This window comes from Lepidochelys olivacea, assembly GCF_965140295.1.
Source record: "Lepidochelys olivacea isolate rLepOli2 genome assembly, chromosome: 7".
In the NCBI taxonomy this organism is placed as follows: Eukaryota; Metazoa; Chordata; order Testudines; family Cheloniidae; genus Lepidochelys; species Lepidochelys olivacea.
Genome location: NC_140417.1, coordinates 58,113,615 through 58,132,936, shown reverse-complemented (window position 1 = coordinate 58,132,936; position 19,322 = coordinate 58,113,615). Strand labels below are relative to the sequence as shown.

The 19,322-nt window shown below is 48.7% G+C and overlaps 1 protein-coding gene across 1 annotated transcript in view; it reads left to right on the top strand.

The window, feature by feature from the left end:
* The first annotated feature begins 682 nt into the window (after positions 1-682).
* ANTXRL (ANTXR like) overlaps positions 683-19,322 on the top strand; it is a 75,897-nt gene continuing 57,257 nt past the window's right edge. The window contains exons 1-4 of the mRNA XM_084634086.1: positions 683-1,144; positions 16,820-16,891; positions 17,019-17,090; positions 19,187-19,268. Of these exons, the coding sequence (XP_084490212.1) occupies positions 888-1,144; positions 16,820-16,891; positions 17,019-17,090; positions 19,187-19,268 (483 nt within the window). The 5' untranslated portion in view covers positions 683-887. The remainder of the gene's footprint in view (positions 1,145-16,819; positions 16,892-17,018; positions 17,091-19,186; positions 19,269-19,322) is intronic.

The window sequence follows — 19,322 nt, the reverse complement described above, 5'->3', positions numbered from 1 at the left end:
TTAAAAGCAGCGCTTTAAAAACAATCGGTAGCTCGATAGGAGCCTGAACTGTTTTCATGACACTGGGGAGGGTGGCAGTGTTGATTAAATCGATTCCCCTTTAAACAAAGGGCAGCAGCTGAGTAAACATCCGTGGAGCCAACAGCCTCTCTGCACGGCCCGTTCCCAGTACTGGGGTCCAGACAGATCACTCCAGTTCGTTTGCCTGCGGTCTAGACACATCGCTACCATTCTTCCTCCTAGCCCTTTACCTGTTGCATGATTCCAGAACGGAGCCCCGGCCGTGCCCATGACCGACACGCCACACATAGCAAAGCGGTGACCGGTCCTAGTTGCTTTAGGGTCCCTAAACACAGAGCATGGTTGTAAAACCAGCTGCCTCCGACGGGAAGGGGGATGCTGCAACAAGCCTAGAGGGAGAGACTTCTAGATTTGCCAGCAAACGAATCCAGAGCTGACTCTCAGGGAGGGAGACGAGGCAGACCCGAGCTGTACCCCTGGGCATAGCTCTGGTGTTTGGTGGGTGTGTGTGTTGGGGGGTGGGGGGCATCTCTTGCTAGTTTGCAGCCTTGCTCTCCTTTCCCCGCTCTGGAGCCCGGAACAGGAAAGTCCCAGCTCCGCTTCCCCACCATAAGATCCTGTCTCCCCCTCCCTACGAATCTGTTCGCTCCCTATGGGAGGAGGCACGCAGGAAATCGGGGCTGAGTTGCTACTCTAGCAACCAAGCCGAGCCTGTTAGCGCGGGGCGGGGGGATGGGGCTTTAGGTACCGTCTGCCCGGACCCGGATCCAAGCCCCGCTGCCACACAAAAATCTCCCCCACCCCCAGCAGCAGCTCTGCCCTTGCATGGACCAGTGGGGTGGGGGAGCCGAGATCTGGTTCTGCGCATGTTTGAGAGGAGATCGGGAACTTTTCCTTTGCTTCTGGACAGACGCCGAGGGCTGCGGGGCGGGGGAGGGGGGCAGAGATTGAGGAAGAAAATGGCGAGTCGTGGGAGTTGCGTGGAGAAAGCGGCTTTCCTCTGCGCCTTCCTGCTGGCCACTTGCAGCCTGGCGTCCTGCGCCCAAGCGGAGCCGGAGGAGGAAGGGCGAGACGACCAGCGCTCCTGTCACGGGGCCTTCGATCTCTACTTCGTCCTGGATAAGTAAGTGACAGTCCCATTTAAAAGCGGTTATTCACCCTTCACTGCCTTTGCGCTGCTGCTCCTGCAGCGGGGATCTTTGCTGGTCTCTGGGCGGATCGCCGGGGCATGCCGGCCTCCCACGCTGCCCGCGCCTTATGCACAAAGGGAGCACTGTGCAAAGCAAAGGCACCCCCCAGCCAGGGAAGCTACAGGTCACACCCACCGGGGCACCGGGCTTTTCAGCGCCTCGGTGGCCCAGCAAAGGCAGCCATGCTCCGGAGAGCCCGTGAATGCCGCTAACGCGCGGTTAGTAGCCCATAATGCGCGTCTTGCGTTATCTCTGGGCTGTTGAAGGACTTGGTGGGCTCTAGGCTGTACCCCGTTGCATTTACTTAGTTCTAGGCTTAAATCCAAAGAATTTGCTTAGTTCTAGGCTATCACCCATGGCATCTGGTTAATTCCAGGGTACCCTAGAGTCTGTGCAATCTGGTTAATTTTAAGAATCCAACCCTGTTTGTCCCCATTGCTTACAGCCTTACAGGCATGGTTTAAGGTATTTTAAAACGTGTTAGCTGGTCATGGTTAATTTCTGAGGGGTTGTCCACACTAGTGTTTAAAATATGTTAGTTAAAACATGTTGGCTAACACATTTTTAGACACTATCTGTTATCCTAGTTTAAACATCGCCTAAGGTATGTCTACACTGGAATTTGTAGATATGTTTTAACAGGTGGTACTCAAGTCAACTGTAAATTATAGTGTAGACACTACACAAGTATTAGAGGACATGGGTGCTCATTCCTAGTTGTGTTTAACTCTAGCAAGCAGCCTAGGGTTCAACATGACAAGCAAGAAATGTTTGTGTCCCATCTACAGTAGAATTTACAATTGTGCTAGTCAAGATGCTTTAGTTAGGACATGTTAAAACATGATTAAAGATTGGAGCTTTTTTTCAATGTGCATCTGACCAGGTGATGGCTCTCTCTCTCTCTCTCTCTTTGTGTCTAGCAGGGGAATTGTTGACTCTGTCAGGCCTTCTGCTGAGCTTTGGGCCAAAAAGCACCTTCTCAAAAAAAGAGGGTGACTTTGTTTTGCTTTGAAAGCAAAAGGATGCAAAGACTTCCTAAGGCAGTTGTTGTTGTTGTTGTTTTGTAGCAACCTGCACCACAAAATACTCTACTTCCTACTAAGGTTTATTACAAGGCTTTCTGACTCCTGCATCAAATGCACTCCTAGCAAGGTTTCGAATTGTTATTATCAATGTTGTCATGCTGTTCTCCAGCACATAATAAAAAAACTTTCAGTAAAAATGGATATTGGTGTTTGGGATTGGGGTACTCTCTATGGCAGGATATGGCATGTGTATAACTTTATACAGTGTAATTTCCTTGCCTTAAAATGTCATTGGTATATGCCTAGTCAAATCTAAGGCTTTAGATACTGGTTAAGGTACTGTCAAACCTATACATTGAAATTGTGTTGTAACTTGATCCCCTGACTTGATTGTGACTGTGGTATGGATGATCTATGTGTAGGGTCCAATCCTGCTGCTATTAAAGTCAATAGCAAAACTCCCATCCACTTCAATCATAGCAAGATCAGGCCTTGAAAGTCTGCAAGAGAATAAAAGCCGAACTGTTTGGAATGAAAAAATGCAAAAGAGGTAATTTGGCCATTTAAGTTGAAAGAGTTTCTTGTGGTTTTAAGGTCTGAACTTGCTCCCACTGAAACCAGTGGTGAAATTCCTGTTGGCCTTTTGGGAGTAGGGCTGTTACAATCTGCAAGGATTACGTGAAAGCACCACAGTCTATGGGCTATTCGCTGCCCTTGCGCTGTAGCAGAATGTCCAGGGATGTTGGTGGGAGCTGTGCGTACAAACTGAAGTTGTATTTGGCCCTTACTGCTTTTCTATGTGACTGGTGGTATGGCAGCAAGGGGGTTTCTGAGGACAGATCTCATGGATGGATGGACTCTGGCTCTTGGAACAGTTTAGCCAGATGGAGCCAGATAATAAGTAAGAGTTGACAGGGTGGGGGGTATCACTAAGTCTTGGAAGGGAGGATGGCCAATCAGAGGGGGATGGGTGAAACTGAGACTGTAACATTCACATTTTTGGAATCATATTTATTCAGGTGTGAATTGGGGAGCGTTTCTGGTTCCAACTTCTAATGGAATAACCCCCAGCAACAGTCAGTGCTAGACATTGGGGTGCCAAGTGGTGCCATCACATCCTATACAGCACATTGTGGATTGCCTTCCTCCATTGTGCCTGGCCAGTTCGGGATTAGAAACATTCAGCCTTAATGAGATGGATAACAATGGGGTTGAAATGTTGCCATTAAGAAATGTCCCGGCTTGAGTCCTATGGCCCTGTGAGGCCCTCTCTGAATGAATGTCTGAGAAGTCAGCCTGGGTGAACCAGAATGACTTTGTCCTCTCTGTTGGTTTGCTCCCTTATGGGAAGATGTTATCTCACATCAAAAGCAGGCAGACTGAAGGAATACAACACGTTTCTTCCCTTGTTGGTGCAGGCACTGTACATTACTGCAATAACTTTGTCAGGGCATGATTTTCTTTTTCATCCGGCCAGCTGGCGTCTCCAGGGATCAAATGCTCAGGACGTCAGCCGGCAAAGGGGAAAAGATCATGCACTGGTGAAGTTATTGGTATAATATATGGTGCCAATTAGAAAGAGAAACTTGCTGAGTTTGTGCAGTTTTTCCTCCTTCTGATGTAGATTACGTCTTCTTGTATTAGCTCTATGGAATAGGCAGCTTCAGAGCAAAGAGACTGAACTGTGGGTATGTGAAGGCTTGACATGGGAAAAAAGCAAAGACCTATCTCAGACCTCCTAGATGGTGTCATGCCACACACAGCAGAAGGTCAGGGCAAAGCTCTTATCCCTGCAGACAAACCTCTTGAAGCTACCACAGGTAGATACAGTCTGCCCTCTGGGTTCTGTATTCTTACCATGGTATGTTGTGCTGGAACAGCATTAGCCTGTGTTGGTTCTTGGAGGGGACACCTTCAAGTTATGGACAGAGGTGCTGGTGATTCAGAAGGTAGGGCTCTTCTGGTTCCGACTGATACTAGAGGGAATGTCGTAAGGGTAGGGCTCTTAACTCCAGTGTGCTGGTTACAGGGGGCTAGGGGACTCAGAAATCAGAGGGCTGATCTCCAATTGCACTGATGTTTATATAGTAATGCCCTGGTTTTCAGAGATGCTGAGCACCCACAGTTCCTGCTGTAGGCCACAGAAGCTGTGTGTGCTCAGGAGTTGACACTGGACTGGTGCTTAGGTTCTGCCGAACCCATTGCCACAGGTCCCTCAAGTTTACAAATTCACAGCTTCTTGGGGTAGTGGCCTCCTGGCTGCTGCTGACAGCCCTCAGGCTGCATAAGAATCCAGCTGCCTGTCTCTGCACTACATCCTCTGCTCAGGGGTTTGGTCACTTGACTCTGTTCAGATCACATGGTGACATTCTTATGCTGTGTTATCCCCCTCTCCTCTGCTACGTTGTTGCTGTTGACATCCAGCTCTTGTTTGCCACTGTGTCAAAATGCACTTGCAAAAAAACAACTGACCTCTAGTGTTTTCTAATTATAGCGACGCCTGATAGCATCACTATAATTGTCTATCAGTGCAGCAATTATAAGTCCTTAATTTAAAGGGGTTTCTAACTCTGCCATGAACATCTGCTCCTGGCTAGTGCTTGACATGACAGGTCTGAGCCACATAGCTATGTGTATTTTTATTTACTGAATGTGAAGAAATCCTTTTGCTTATTTTTGAACTCTGCGGCTGGAGAAAGAAGGAACTGGAGATTTTTGGATATATTTTTGCATTCCTCTAACTGGGGGGGTTTCACAAAGATAATTTATATTTTAAGCAAAATTGAGTGGGGCAGACTTGGGGGTTTCAGACTTCTGTTTATCCACAGGACAGACAATGGCTGTGCAAGCTACCCCCGCTGTGTTCTTGCCAGTGTGCATCAACCCTGCTCTGGAAGTGCACTTTCAACAAGGAGACCAATTAGTCCTCTGGGGAAGTGGATTAAGACTCATTGCATCCAGGCCACACAGTCACTAGATGGGAAGGTCTTTCTGTAACTATTGCCCTTGGTCAATTTTGGACTGATGATCTAAAGGTTGCTGCAAGCTATTGCCAGTCTCCACAGTCACCCAGTCCCTACACACTGTGTGCTTTATTTTCAAAAGCCCAGGTTGGCAAGGACATCATATGTGCCAGGAAAGCCAAGAAAACCATTGTTTTGTTTCAAACGTTCTGAGTGAATATAGTATTCACAGAAATGATGGCCTACAGGCACTGGCTAGAGCAGGGGTGGGCAAACTTTTTGGCCTGAGGGCCACATCGGGTTTCCAAAATTGTATGGAGGGCTGGTTAAGGGAGGCTGTGTCTCCCCAAACAGCCTGGCCCCCACCTCCCATCCGACCCCCCCACCCCCACTTCTCACCCCCTGACGGCCCCCCCGGGACTCCTGCCCCATCCACTGCTCCCTGCCCTCTGACCACCCTTGGATCCCCCACCCCTGACTGCCCCCTGCCGCCCCATCCAACCGCCCCTCCCATTCCTGACTGCCCCCCCCGGGACCCCTGCCCCATCCAACCCCCCGTTCCCCGCTCTCTGACCGCCCTGACCCCTAGTCACACTCCCACCCCCTGACCACACCCCCAAACTCCCCTGCCCTCTATCCAACCCCCCCTGCTCCCTGCCCCCATACCGCACCACCCACAGCACCGGGTCAGGCCAGGGGCTCTGCAACTGCGCTGCCCGGCTGCCCAGAGCGTTGTGCCGGTGGCATGGCGCACTGAAGCTGCGGGGGTGGGGGGACAGCGGGGGAGGGGCTAGGGGCTAGCCTGCCCAGCCAGGAGCTCAGGGGCCGGGAAGGAGGGTCCCGCGGGCTGTAGTTTGCCCACCTCTGGGCTAGAGCAAATAGGAGCTGTGCAGGTTTCCACCCCCAGTCCTCTCTATGAATCTTTGCCCATCTTGCAACATTCCCACTGCTCTGGTCCAAGGACTTGACTTCAGCGCAGGGTATTGATCTGTCTCCGGTGCATCTCCAGCGTCTCTCTGCAGGGGCTCTCTGCACTGACTGCTGTTCTGTGTACTGCTTGTGTGCACTGGATCAGAGGGAAACCCACTAGATTTAGGTAAAAAATTTTAAAAAATGGATGGCTAAATCCAGGCTTGGACACCTAGGAAAGTGGCTAATGGGAGATGCTGGGCTCAGCACATTTGAAAATCACACCACTATTTTAGGTCCCACACTATGGACTCAGTCACCTAACGTTAGCCTCCGGTTTTGAAAATCTTAGCCTCATTTCGCTCATGGCCTATGTTAAGATGGGATCAACCTATCTAGAAGCCCAAACATTAATATGCTGTACTACCTAACCCTAATTCATCAGCACATCTGGGATCTGATCCTCCAAACTGACGCAGAAAGATTCCCACTGAAATCTATGGGACTTTTCATGTAAATAAGGCGAGCTGAGTTTGCCCCTTCAACTTAATTGATTATAGCAAGTTTAAATTTCTGAATATGGTTCTATCTATCTATCTATCTATGTATCTATCCTCATGCACCCTATATATCTATTCCCATGTACCCCATCTATCTATCCCCATACACTCTATGTATCCATCTATCTCTCCCCATACACTTAATCTATCCATCCTCACACACCCCATCAATCTATCTATCCATCCCCATCCAACCTTCTATCTATCCCCATACACCCTATATATGCATCTGTCTATCCCCATCTATCCCATTTATCCATCTCTCTATCCCCATACAGAGCCATCCATCCATCTCTCTATCCCCATACACCCCATCCGTCCGTGTATCTATCCCCATCCATCCTATCTCTCTCTCTATCTCTCAGTCTGTCTCCATACACCCCATCCGTCCATGTATCTATCCCCATCCATCCTATCTCTCTCTCCATCTCTCAATCTGTCTCCATACACCCCATCCATCCATGGTTCCTGGCCAATGGGAGCTGCAGGGGTGGTGCCTGCGGAGGGGGCAGCATGCAGAGCCGCCTGGTCACTCTTCAGAGCAGGAGGGGGGACATGCTTCTGGGAGCTGCTTGCAGTATGCACCGCCCGGAGCCTGCACCCCTGAGCCCCCCCTGCGCCCCAATCCTTTGCCACTGCCCTGATCCCTGTCCTGCCCTCCGAACCCCTCAATCCCAGCCCAGAGCTCCCTCTTGTATCCCAAACCCCTCATCCCCAGCACCACCTCAGAGCCCACCCCCCATGCCCCAACAGCTTGTCCCATCCCTGATCCCCGTGTTGCCCTTTGAATCTATTGGTCCCAGGCCGGAGCACCTTCCTGCACCCCAAACTCCTTCATCCCTGGCCCCACCCCAGAACCCGCACCCTCAGCCGGAGCCCTCGTACCCCAACCCCCTGCCCCAGCTCTGATCCCCTCCCAACCTCCAAACCCCTCGGTCCCAGCCTGGAGCTTCCTCCTGCACCTTAAACCCTCATCCCCAGCCGTGCCCCCCCCAGCACAGAGCCCTCAGCCCCCCCCCAAACCTGGAGCCCCCTCCCGCACCCTGAACTCCTAATTTCTGGCCCCACCCCAGAGCACGCACCCCGAGCCAGAGCCCTCACCCCCTTCTGCACCGCTATCCCAATTTTGTGAGCATTCATGGCCTGTCCTACAATTTCCATACCCCGATGTGGCCCTCAGGCCAAAAAGTTTGCCCACCCTCTGTCTATCCCCATACACCCTATATAGCTATCCATCTATCCCCATATACCCTATCTATCTATCTACCTATCTATCTATGCCTTTCTCTCTCTCAGCATAATGTAACCTAGTCATTTATACCAAATTTATCACTATGTCTGAGGTCAGATTAAATGATCACAGTGGTCCCTTCTGGACTTAAAAATCCATGACTCAAGGAATCTGAGTGCCTGCAGGTGATAATATGCATTCTTATCAAACCCTGATCTGACGGTATTTTTTCCTATCTGCCTTTTTTCGCTGGGGTATAGTGTAGCTGATGTTTAGATTTTATGTAACCAGGTACAATGGCTGGAAAGTTTTGCTGCAAATGTTTGCTTTGTTTTGGACATAGCTTTGTTATTGGAAGCAGGTTGTGTTTCTTTGTACTCTGTCCAATATTACACAAGCAGAGCTGCCTTTTGGCAAAAAGAAAAAAACAATTAAATCCAAAAAGAAAAAGCATAAAGACAGTACAAAGCGAACCAATGAACAGTGATTTTGTTAGATGGCACATGTATATTTAAAAGGGTGAGGAAAAAGGCATAGCAGCATGTCAGCATCTTATCTGCAATATTTAAATAAGGGTATATATCTGTATGGAACTGCATTTAATATAGTAAGAGCCCGAGCCCTACCCAAGGAAGTAAATTGAAAGACTCCGATTGACTTCAGTGGGTTTTGGGTCATGCTCCATAAGCATATAGTTGTAGGGAGTAAGTTATCGCTTCTGGGTGTGAGCTTGCATGCCTGAATCTCACAATGTGAATTTGCACAGGGCATGTGAGGACTGGACCCTTTATGCACAAACGGAGAGAAGAAGCATGGCTCTTGCGCATTATACTCAGCAGAAGTGCCTGTTTCCTGGTCAGCAGCAGTGCCTCCTGAGTGACGGAGAGCAGCGGGGAGTAAGGGCCTTGGCTTTGCTGAATAGAACCAGAACTGCTTAACTGTGTGTCCGAGGCCCTGTACTGCGAATAGCAAAAGTTCTAAGAGTAGTGGGCTGGCTGGCTGGCTAAATTCCATGTCTGGCTTTGGGTTTCCTTCCCCCATGTGCTGCCCATTTCTGTGGGTAGATGTTGGGGAAGTTGCAGGAGGGAGCTGGCTTGGCTGCATGGTCAGACTGATAGTGATCAGACCAGTGACAGTGTTTCGAGGGAGGTACCCAGAGTAGATAACAATGTGGAGCTGGGAAATTTTACTGCCATTTTATTTCATGGGAGAAAAGCTCTCTGCAAGGGGATAGTGTCCTGGCCTAGCACTGGTTCCACTCTTAAAACCTTTTGGACTCAGCTACCTTGAGAGGCAGTGTGCATCAGCAGCTAGCCTGCTGGACTGGGACCTAGAAGATTTGGGTTCTAATCCTGACCCTTGGTGAGTTGCTTTTCTGTGCCTTTGTTCCCGCCCCCATCCTTTGTCTTGTCCATTTACGTTGTAAGCTCTTTGGGGCAGGGCCTGTCTCCTACGTTATGTTTGGACAGTGGCCAGAATAGCGCAGTCGGATCTCAGCTGGTGTGTCTAGGTGTTATTGGAATACAAATGCTGGTCCCTCTTACCTTGGTGATCCATCCACAAAGGGTCCTTTCCAGGCCAGTGCTCAGGAGAGGAGGAGTCTTGTCACTTCTGATACTCTGCTGGCTCAGGAGAACAGAGCCGTGGGATGGATGGATGTGCATGTGCATGTCTGAAACCATAACAAACTCCGTGCCCTGAGGCTTTGCTTTTATTCCAGAGCCGCTAATACCAACGTGCAGAATTCCCCTGCTGTCTAGAATGTGGTTGTGGCTGCAATTAGGTCTCGCCAAATAACAACCAAGCTCCAGATTTCAGTGCAAGGGGCCCTACTCAGACACATGTTCATCCCTGTGACGGGCTGGGCCAGCTTTAGCCCTGGGGTAAGCAGGTACTGCACTCCGGGAGTGCAATGGCCCAAGCTAAGCCCAGCACATCTGTAGAACAATGGAGTCCATTCTTGCTTTGAGACCACCCTGGAATGCTGCCTTCAGCTTGGAGCGCCTCCATATCAGATAGGCAGGAACTCAGCAAAAAACCTGCTCCCCCATCCATTTTCAACCTCCCCAGTCTTTTCCCACTTTCAGTAGGGGAGAGCAGGTCTTTGGCATTACCACCTATCTGTCCCCAGTTCAATCACTGCCATTTACATGTATCTGTTGGCTGTAAATGCAGCAGGAAGAGGGACCCTTTAATGTAGCACTAAAGGGGGTGTAACTAGGAGCAATGGGATGAAACGAATCAAAGGAAACTTCAGGCACAATCTTTGTGGCATTGATATCTATTGTGCGGTGGAATGAACTCCCCATGGAAGTCCATTGCTTGGGACGTTTAAAACTAGCCTCCATGAAGCGCTGAGAATTACATGCCTGATGCTGCATTTACAGACGTCAAAAGCAGATTAGGAATGGATTTTAATGGCAGCAGGATTGGGGATGGAATAGATGATCTGCAGAAACAGTCCCTGTTCCTAAGTGTGTCCTATTTGTCATAGGCGATCAGATAGTATTGGAAATAGTTACTAGCTGGCAAGACCCAGGGCATCCACTTTCACTGCTAAACTACGGAGCTCATACACACTGTACCCTGTTGATCTACTTGGTCTCTTCAGGGCAGCCCCTTCCTATGTGTTGAGTCACATACGTTCCAGTGCAGATTCTATGCTGCGCCTCTCAGGAGATGCAGAGATAGAGGGGGGCAAAGATAGCTTTATGGAGAGGGGGCTGGGGGCTGGAGCAGAGATCATCCTGTTTTCTGCACGTTGCTGTAAATTGGCTGTGAATGATACCTCTTCTGTGCCAGTTTTGCCTGCCTGGTTTCAGCGGGTATCGGCTTACGCCATTCCTTGAGGAGTTGCGCTCTTGTTGTGATCCACTCAGTCTTGCACCTGATCGTCTCACAGACATCCCTAAGGACAGGACAGGCCTGACTGTGGTAACAGTCACCCCAGCTGTGACACAGATATAAAACTCCATTGAGTTAAAAGGAGTCACTCCTGGTTTACTAAGGTGGAAGCAGGGGCAGAATCAGGCCCTGCCTCTCACAGTTCTCCCTTTCCACCCCCTCAGATGCTGATTCACCTCAGCCCCGTTGCCCCAGAGAGGCATCAGTGGGAAATTCAGGCAGGCAGCTGCTGCTCAGGGCTTTCAGTCCCGGATGGGACAGGGAGTGCATTCTTAGCCAGGCTGTGGTTTGCTGACTCTTCTTTTTGTGTCTTGGATAACAGAACTGCACTCCCAGCATGGGGAGCTCACTCGCAGTGCATGGCTTTTGTGGGTTTAGCATTCATTGGGCCTGATCCTGATCTGGTCCTGGCCGCTTCAGCCTGTGATTATATTGGGATCACTCTGGATTTACAGCAGAACCTGACCTGGAATGTCTCTTCTGGCACGTCACTGCCCACAGCAGCTGCTTGCTGCCTCATCTTCTGCTCCCCCATGAGGATGGGATGGCATGGGGAGGGGCCCAACACATTGGGTAAAGTGTTGCCTCCTGGCTGATAGGCTGCTGCTGAGGGTGATGGCGTGTCTCCTCCCCTGCCCAGAAAGGCAGTGACATAGGCGCTCGGAGTGCTACTGCTACCAGCTTGGGGGGGCGGGGGGGCACTGCTGCCTCCCTGGGGATCTCCAGGTGCTGCCCGTGGGAGAGGAGGATGCTCTGGGCATGCTGTAGGGGAGGGGGCAGACCAAGGAGCCAGCTCTGGGGGTGCCGTCGGGAGGGAGGCCCGGATGCTGTATCTGGTGGTGCAGTGTAAGGGGAGGCTCGGATGCCGTATCTGGGGGCGCCGTGGGGGTCGGGAGATGCTGAGAAGCCGGCTCTGGGGGCATCGTGGGGGAGGGGGCAATAATGGCCTGGGGAACAGCATTGCCACTGCCAGGTCTTTTTTACTGCTACCATGAGTATCACAGACATCGTGAGCCACAGAGAATATCAACTTACTGGGTCGCCACAGCTCTCTGTGGGGAGTGAGGGGGAGTCAGTCAGGTCTGAGGCCTGGCTGATGTGACCACCCCACCTGGCCTGACATGTGAGTGAACCAGGGACCTTCCGAGCCAAGAGCACCAGTCTACAGCTTGAGCTGGAGAGTGAGGCTGTAACAGACTCTCATCCTCTAGCTCAAGCACAGAGAGGGACCCAGACCACTCTGAGCAGTGCTCTGCAGATGCACTGTATGATCCACCACCCGTCCAAATCCCCAGGCCAGGGACCAGCAGGATTTCATTTCTGCTCCATCTCCGCATACCTTCCACGAGGGCCTGTGTGGGACTCAGGACTGCATTGTTCAGCGCTGCCATCCGTTCTGCACTATCAGCGTGGACTGGCTCCATTGCCAGCGTTCAGGAACCTGATTCTGTCATGGCTCTCTCCTGTCAGTACTGTGTGATTTCACTGATGGTCTGACGCTTGGACAGGCCAGGAGCTCTGCCTTTCTATATGATGATTGTGGCTCAGGCATCAGAAGACAGTCATAGAATCATAGAATATCAGGGTTAGAAGGGACCGCAGGAGGTCATCTAGTCCAACCCCCTGCTCAAAGCAGGACCGATCCCCAATTAAATCATCCCAGCCAGGGCTTTGTCAAGCCTGACCTTAAAAACTTCTAAGGAAGGAGATTCCACCACCTCCCTAGGTAACGCATTCCAATGTTTCACCACCCTCTTAGTGAAAAAGTTTTTCCTAATATCCAACCTAAATCTCCCCCACTGCAACTTGAGACCATTACTCCTTGTTCTGTCATCTGCTACCACTGAGAACAGTCTAGAGCCATCCTCTTTGGAACCCCCTTTCAGGTAGTTGAAAGCAGCTATCAAATCCCCCCTCATTCTTCTCTTCTGCAGACTAAACATCCCCAGTTCCCTCAGCCTCTCCTCATAACTCATGTGTTCCAGTCCCCTAATCATTTTTGTTGCCCTCTGCTGGACTCTTTCCAATTTTTCCACATCCTTCTCGTAGTGTGGGGCCCAAAACTGGACACAGTTCCAAAAATATCTTCATAAATGATCTATGAAGATTTATGAAGAGTGATCAGGAAAGGTGAGCTATTACCAGCAGGAGAGTGGGGAGGGGGTGGGTCAGGGGGGAACCTTTTGTAGTGATAATCAAGGTGGGCCATTTCCAGCAGTTGACAAGAACAGTGTGTGTGTGTGGGGGGGGGAATAAACATGGGGAAATAGTTTTACTTTGTGTAAAAAGAAAAGGAGGACTTGTGGCACCTTAGAGACTAACCAATTTATTTGAGCATAAGCTTTCATGAGCTACAGCTCACTTCATCGGATGCATCCAATGAAGTGAGCTGTAGCTCACGAAAGCTTCTGCTCAAATAAATTGGTTAGTCTCTAAGGTGCCACAAGTCCTCCTTTTCTTTTTGCGAATACAGACTAACATGGCTGTTACTCTGAAACCTTACTTTGTGTAATGACACATCCACTCCCAGTCTTTATTCAAGCCTAAGTTAATTGTATCCAGTTTGCAAATTAATTCCAATTCAGCAGTCTCTTGTTAGCGTCTGGTTTCAGAGTACCAGCCGTGTTAGTCTGTATTCGCAAAAAGAAAAGGAGTACTTGTGGCACCTTAGAGACTAACCAATTTATTTGAGCATGAGCTTTCGTGAGCTACAGCTCACTTCTCAAATAAATTGGTTAGTCTCTAAGGTGCCACAAGTACTCCTTTTCTTTTTGTTAGCGTCTGTTTCTTAAGTTTTTTTGTTGAAGAATTGCCACTTTTAGGTCTGTAATCGAGTGACCAGAGAGATTGAAGTGTTCTCCAACTAGTTTTTGAATGTTATAATTCTTGACATCTGATTTGTGTCCATTTATTCTTTTACGTAGAGACTGTCCAGTTTGGCCAATGTACATGGCAGAGGGGCATTGCTGGCACACGATGGCATATATCACATTGGTAGATGTGCAGGTGAACGAGCCTCTGATAGTGTGGCTGATGTGATTAGGATTATAACATTCAAAAACCAGTCGGAGAACACTTCAATCTCTTTGAGCACACCTCCCCCTCCCTCCCCCCCGCTCTACTGCTGGTAATAGCTCACCTTTAATGATCACTCTCCTTACAGTGTGTGTGGTAACACCCATTGTTTCATGTTCTCTGTGTATATAAAATCTCCCCACTGTATTTTCCACTGAATGCATCCAATGAAGTGAGCTGTAGCTCATGAAAGCTTATGCTCAAATAAATTTGCTAGTCTCTAAGGTGCCACAGGTACTCCTTTTCTTACCATATGGAGGATGCCCCTCAGTGGCAAATCCCACCCGCTGCCTTTTGAAGTGTCTCCAGCCGAAGGGTGGTAAAGCACAGAGATCTGGCGCAACCCCCTTTCGGAGCATTGCAGATTCTCTGGGAGCATCAAATATAAGGACTCCAGCCCACGACAGATCTCAGTTGCTTTTCAGATGTAATCCTCCCTCCCCCTGTATGAATCTGATCACAGTCATTTCCATTCACATGCCCCTAGGTGTGCAAAATTCCAACTGGTGTTACACGCTCATATGAATTCCAGAACTAGGGCCTTCACTATAGGCAGAGCACATAGCAATGCCTAGCACGAAGGTTGCCTTGCTTAAGCATTTCTATTCTAATGGGCTATTTTCAGTAGCTGAAACATTTCTCCAGCTTTCACTTTCCAGGCTGATATTTATAGGTCTGTTCTCTGCCAGAGGGTGAATTTTTCTTGAAGATTGAGTAAAACCAGTTCAGCTATTTTTGAGTAGGCAGTGGGTGAAAAAGATACATTTTTGGCACTGTAAAGAAAACCTGTTGCGACCATTCTTTTCAAATCGCAGTAACCCCTCAGAAACTTAAAATCCAGCCCAAAATAGTCTCTAAATTGGACATACGAATAATAGCAGGGATCACACGTAGCTCTTAGACGGCGCTTTTCATTAGTAGCTCTCCGAGCGCTTCACCAAAGAAGGCAGGATCACTGTACCCATTCTACAGATGGAGAAACTGAGGCCTGGGTAGGCTTGTTCCTTGCAAAGACCCATTGGAAATCTTCTTTGGGTTTAGCTGAGCTACCACGGCTCAGAGTGGATTTTCAAAGGAGCCCAATGAAGTCGGAAGGACATGCTGCATTTTTTAATTCACAGGAAAGGGTTCCTCCATTAGCATGACCCCACTGTTCTGGGGGCACTGCACATGCATGCGGGAGCGGGTAGAGCAGAATTTCTCTTTCGGCATGTAGGTCCCGTGTGGAATCTGATCTTCGAGTGTGCGCCAAGGCAGAGCTCCTAGCTTGGGAGGGCATGCCTCATTGCAACATGTGTTTGTATCCCCACTGTCCAACGCGGTGCCTGCTGTTTCGTTTAGTACATGGAATCTGATTTCTGCAGTGAATGAGGCAGGGGTCCCCCAGAAAACAATAGCCTGTGATCGTAGGGGCAGGGCTAGATAAGGAGTCCCGTTCTGTCTATCTTAGGTAGTCATATGGCCCCATTACCTTGATAATGGATTTGTCTTCACATCACCCCTGTGAGATAGGACCAGACTATTCGCCCCATTTTACAGAGGGGGAACTGAGGCACAGAGAGACCAAGTGACTTGCCCAAGATCACACAGAAAGCCTGTGGTGGAGTGGGGAATTGAACCCTAAATCCTACGCGAGCACCCAAACCACTGGACTATGCTTCCTCTGTCAATGCCTGCTTTTCCCATGTTCTGGCAGAGCACAATGGCTAAGGTCAATAAGATTGGCACTTAAGGTAGAGAGCAGTTTATCATGTCTTGCTTGGTGCTGGTTATGCTTTAGTTTGGTTACCTCCTTGTATTTCCTTCTTGCACAGCAGAGGAATTCACATGGTCTAATAAGCTCTTGCTCTGTGATCCTTTGGCAGATGTTGTTTGTTTATGTAACTTTCTCCCTGTGGTTTGCATCTCCTCTGCTTGTGATTCAGTGCTTGGGACACAGGACACATGAATTTGCCCGGCAAAGAGAGCGAATCCAAGTGTGATAGACAGTAGAGTCCAAGGCAGGGCTCCTAAACACTCTGATATCTCACCCTTCAGAGACTTTATAATAGTCTGAAAATGTTCATTGCTACAACATAGGGGTAAAATACTCCTCTCTGACCCACACAGTGGAAATGTACTTCTTATTTGCTTTACAGTAACACCTAGAAGTCCCATACACTTAGTAAGAGACAGTCTGTGACCCAAAGAATTTATAGTCTAAATGGATGAGACACTGAAGGTGATATTATCCCCATTCTACAGATGGGGAACTGACGCACAAAGACTTTTAAGTGACTTACTCAAAGTCATATAAGAAGTCTGGGGTAGATCCAGGAATTGAACTCAGATCTCCTGGGGTCTAGACCTGCACATTAACCACAATATTAGCCTTCCTCTCCATGTTACTTTGAAAGTCCACTCTACCTAAATGAGCAGGAATCCATGGATATTTTCTCCCATATATGCTGGGAGAGCAGAAAATCAGAGCTGAGATTCTTCAGTGCAGCTCTGAGAGCAGAATTGCACCCTGGGAAAGCAAATCCTTCATTTCATCACAAGTCTTAGCAAAATAAAATAAAAAGAAATTACAGTTTAAAGAAAGGACAGGAATTTTTACACTGTAAAAATGAATAAAAACAACTGGCAGAACACTCTCTTCACGTGGCTTAAAATACACTATGTACAGTAAAATAATTATGACACAATCCTGCTTCCCTTTAAGTGAGTGGGGAGTTTGCAGTTGATTTCAATGGGTACATGATTGGGCCCATTGTTAAAGTTTAGAATGGAATTGTTGTATTAGGGTGGTATTTTCAAAGGAGCTTCAGCAAGTTAGTTGCCCAACTCCCACTGATTTGATTCTTACTGCCTTAGAATATCCCATTCTAAATATGCAATAGGTTGCAGTCAATTCCACTGAAGGGGGAAATTAACCTAACTGGTTATAATTTGCATTTAGGTCTGGAAGTGTCAGAAACCACTGGACAGAGATCTACTCTTTTGTCGAGAGCCTGGCTGAGAAGTTTATAAGGTAAAGTTTTCACAAGCGGAGACTTCAATTACAATATACATAGTGTTTCACGTGCTGCTTTCTTAGAGGCTGCCAAATATGCTGAGCCGATCTTGCGTGTGATGTGGATTTGTTCTGTCTGTTTCAGTCCAATGCTGCGCATGTCCTTCATTGTCTTTTCCTCGCGAGGCACTACCATCATGAAGCTAACAGAAGACAGGTAAGTACTTCACCTCCTTCAACCCAGTAGAGCTAGGGACTCCTTAACTACTGCAAGAGCTCAGGACTGGCTAACGTTAGTCTTTAGTGTGGATCCGCTCCTGCGCCTATTGGAATCAACTGAGGCGCTTCCATTGGGAGCAGGATCGAAGGTCATATGCAGAACAGCCCTTTGGTATCCCATTTGCAGCCCTGGGACAAGCAGGTAGCTCAATGCGCTGGTGCTCTATCAAGCAGCATTTCTAAGGCAAGCCCGGCACTTGCAATCCGGGAGCAGTTGCCCGCTTTAGGTACGGCAGCGCCACCCCACTGATTTCAGAAGGGCAGTTCTGGGGTAAGAGAGAGCAGGCCCTGGCACTGTGTGCAGAAGACACGGTGTGATAAAGTGCTGCAGTGTTCTCCAGGAGCGGTCCAAAGCATTTCAGCAATCAATCCTGCATGGTTCTGGACCACTGCTAAAGGATATGGCTGGATATTGTTTTGCAAGAAGTGCTTCCTACTCGCACCATCTGCTTCGAATGCTGTGCCACTGCAAAGCCAGCCAGAGGAGAATTCCATCCTGTGCTCCAGTGAGAGAAAGGGGAGAATCTGAGACTGCAGCAAACCTCCTGTTTCTGCCCCCCTTTGCAACCAGATTCACTCTCTGTTGATTGACTTAGGGCTGAACTTTTGCCCTCACACAGTCTGTTTCCCTCTCCCCTCCGCTATATCTATCACACTGGCCATCTCTCCCTATGTGTCTGGTGCTGGTAGTGCTGTGTGCCTACGTCACTCTGAAGCACCTCTTAAAGGGAGGAGAGGGGAATTGGAATGGTCTAACCGACATCTGGAGACAGCCTCTCAGATCCTTCTGCATATTCTGGGGCTTGGCCCTGAAGCCGACTGGAGTGTTTCCATTGACTTCACTGGGCTTCAGATCAGGCCCCAAGTGGGTGTCTAGAGGCCGGAGCTAGCTTGTGTTTACCTTGCTCAGGTGGATTTACCCTTTGCAAGGTGAAAGGTCGATGCTAACCCTGTGGCGATGTTGGAAACTGGCATTAAAACATTCCCTGATCTAACCCCCCTGCCATATGCCGTTCCCCAAGTGCCATTTCAGCTCGTCCTACACTTTGAAAGGGCAGAATGCACTCCTCGCCCCAGGGACATCCCTTCTCACAGCTTCAGATTTCACATCTGTCCCACAAAAACTCACACTGCCTTGCTGTTTATTACTGTGCTGCCCAAATGGCTGGATCACCAAACAAAGGCTGGGGAGAATGTCCCGGGTGTTTATGAATGTTTCTCCACAGCATCTGACTTTTGGCCTTACTAGGTCCTTCCTTTGGGGTCTTTGTTCCACGCTGTTGTTGTTAGTGACCTCAAGACAGGATCAGGGCCCTATTGTGCTAGGCGCTGTACATACACAGACAGCTATGATTCTGATACCCTCAAGTTGAGTGGTACCTTCCATGAGTGGACTTTGAGTGAACCTTCATGGAATAAGGTGCTATTCAAGATAAAAGTGACAGTACCAGAATCTGTCCCATGATAAGGAACAGTTTGGGCCCCAGATGTTTATCGGGGGAAAGAGGGTTGATCACTTTTCAGATTAGGAAGCCCACAACATTCGGACGCTATTTTCGTACACTTTGGCCTCTTATCGTTATTTTGGGTCAGATCATAACTCAAGATTTAAGCCCTGAAGGCTGTCCAAATCATTAGTTTTGGTTTGCACTTTATAGTGATTGGGGCCGTCAGAATTTCAACCCCGGCTGAAGTTTGCCAGAATTTGTATCTGTTTGTTTTTTTTAATTTGGTCCGATCCCTAATTACAATATACCCCCCACTGCAATCACAGAACAGAATCCTTCAAATGGGTTTGCCATGACGTTATATCTTGGATCCATTTCTATATGCCATTGGATGCAGGGCAGCTTTCAGAATGTTGGGTTGTAGTGATGCTGTTAGTTACTGACCCTTTGGCCCATGTGTCTGTGGTGGTGCATTGTTCTATTCTGATCAAATGCTCTCAGGGGCTGCATATCTTGCTGGGTTTCAGGAATGTCTCAAAGCAGGAAAATGAGATTTTTTTTTTTTTTAAATTCTTCTCTTTTCAAGGGAAGCCATAAGACGGGGGCTTGAGATTCTTCAGTCTGAAGTGCCTGGAGGAGATACATTCATGCATGAAGGATTTAAAAGGGTACACACTGTGGAAACTTCTCGCTTTGATTTATACTTCTTAACTTCTGCTTCT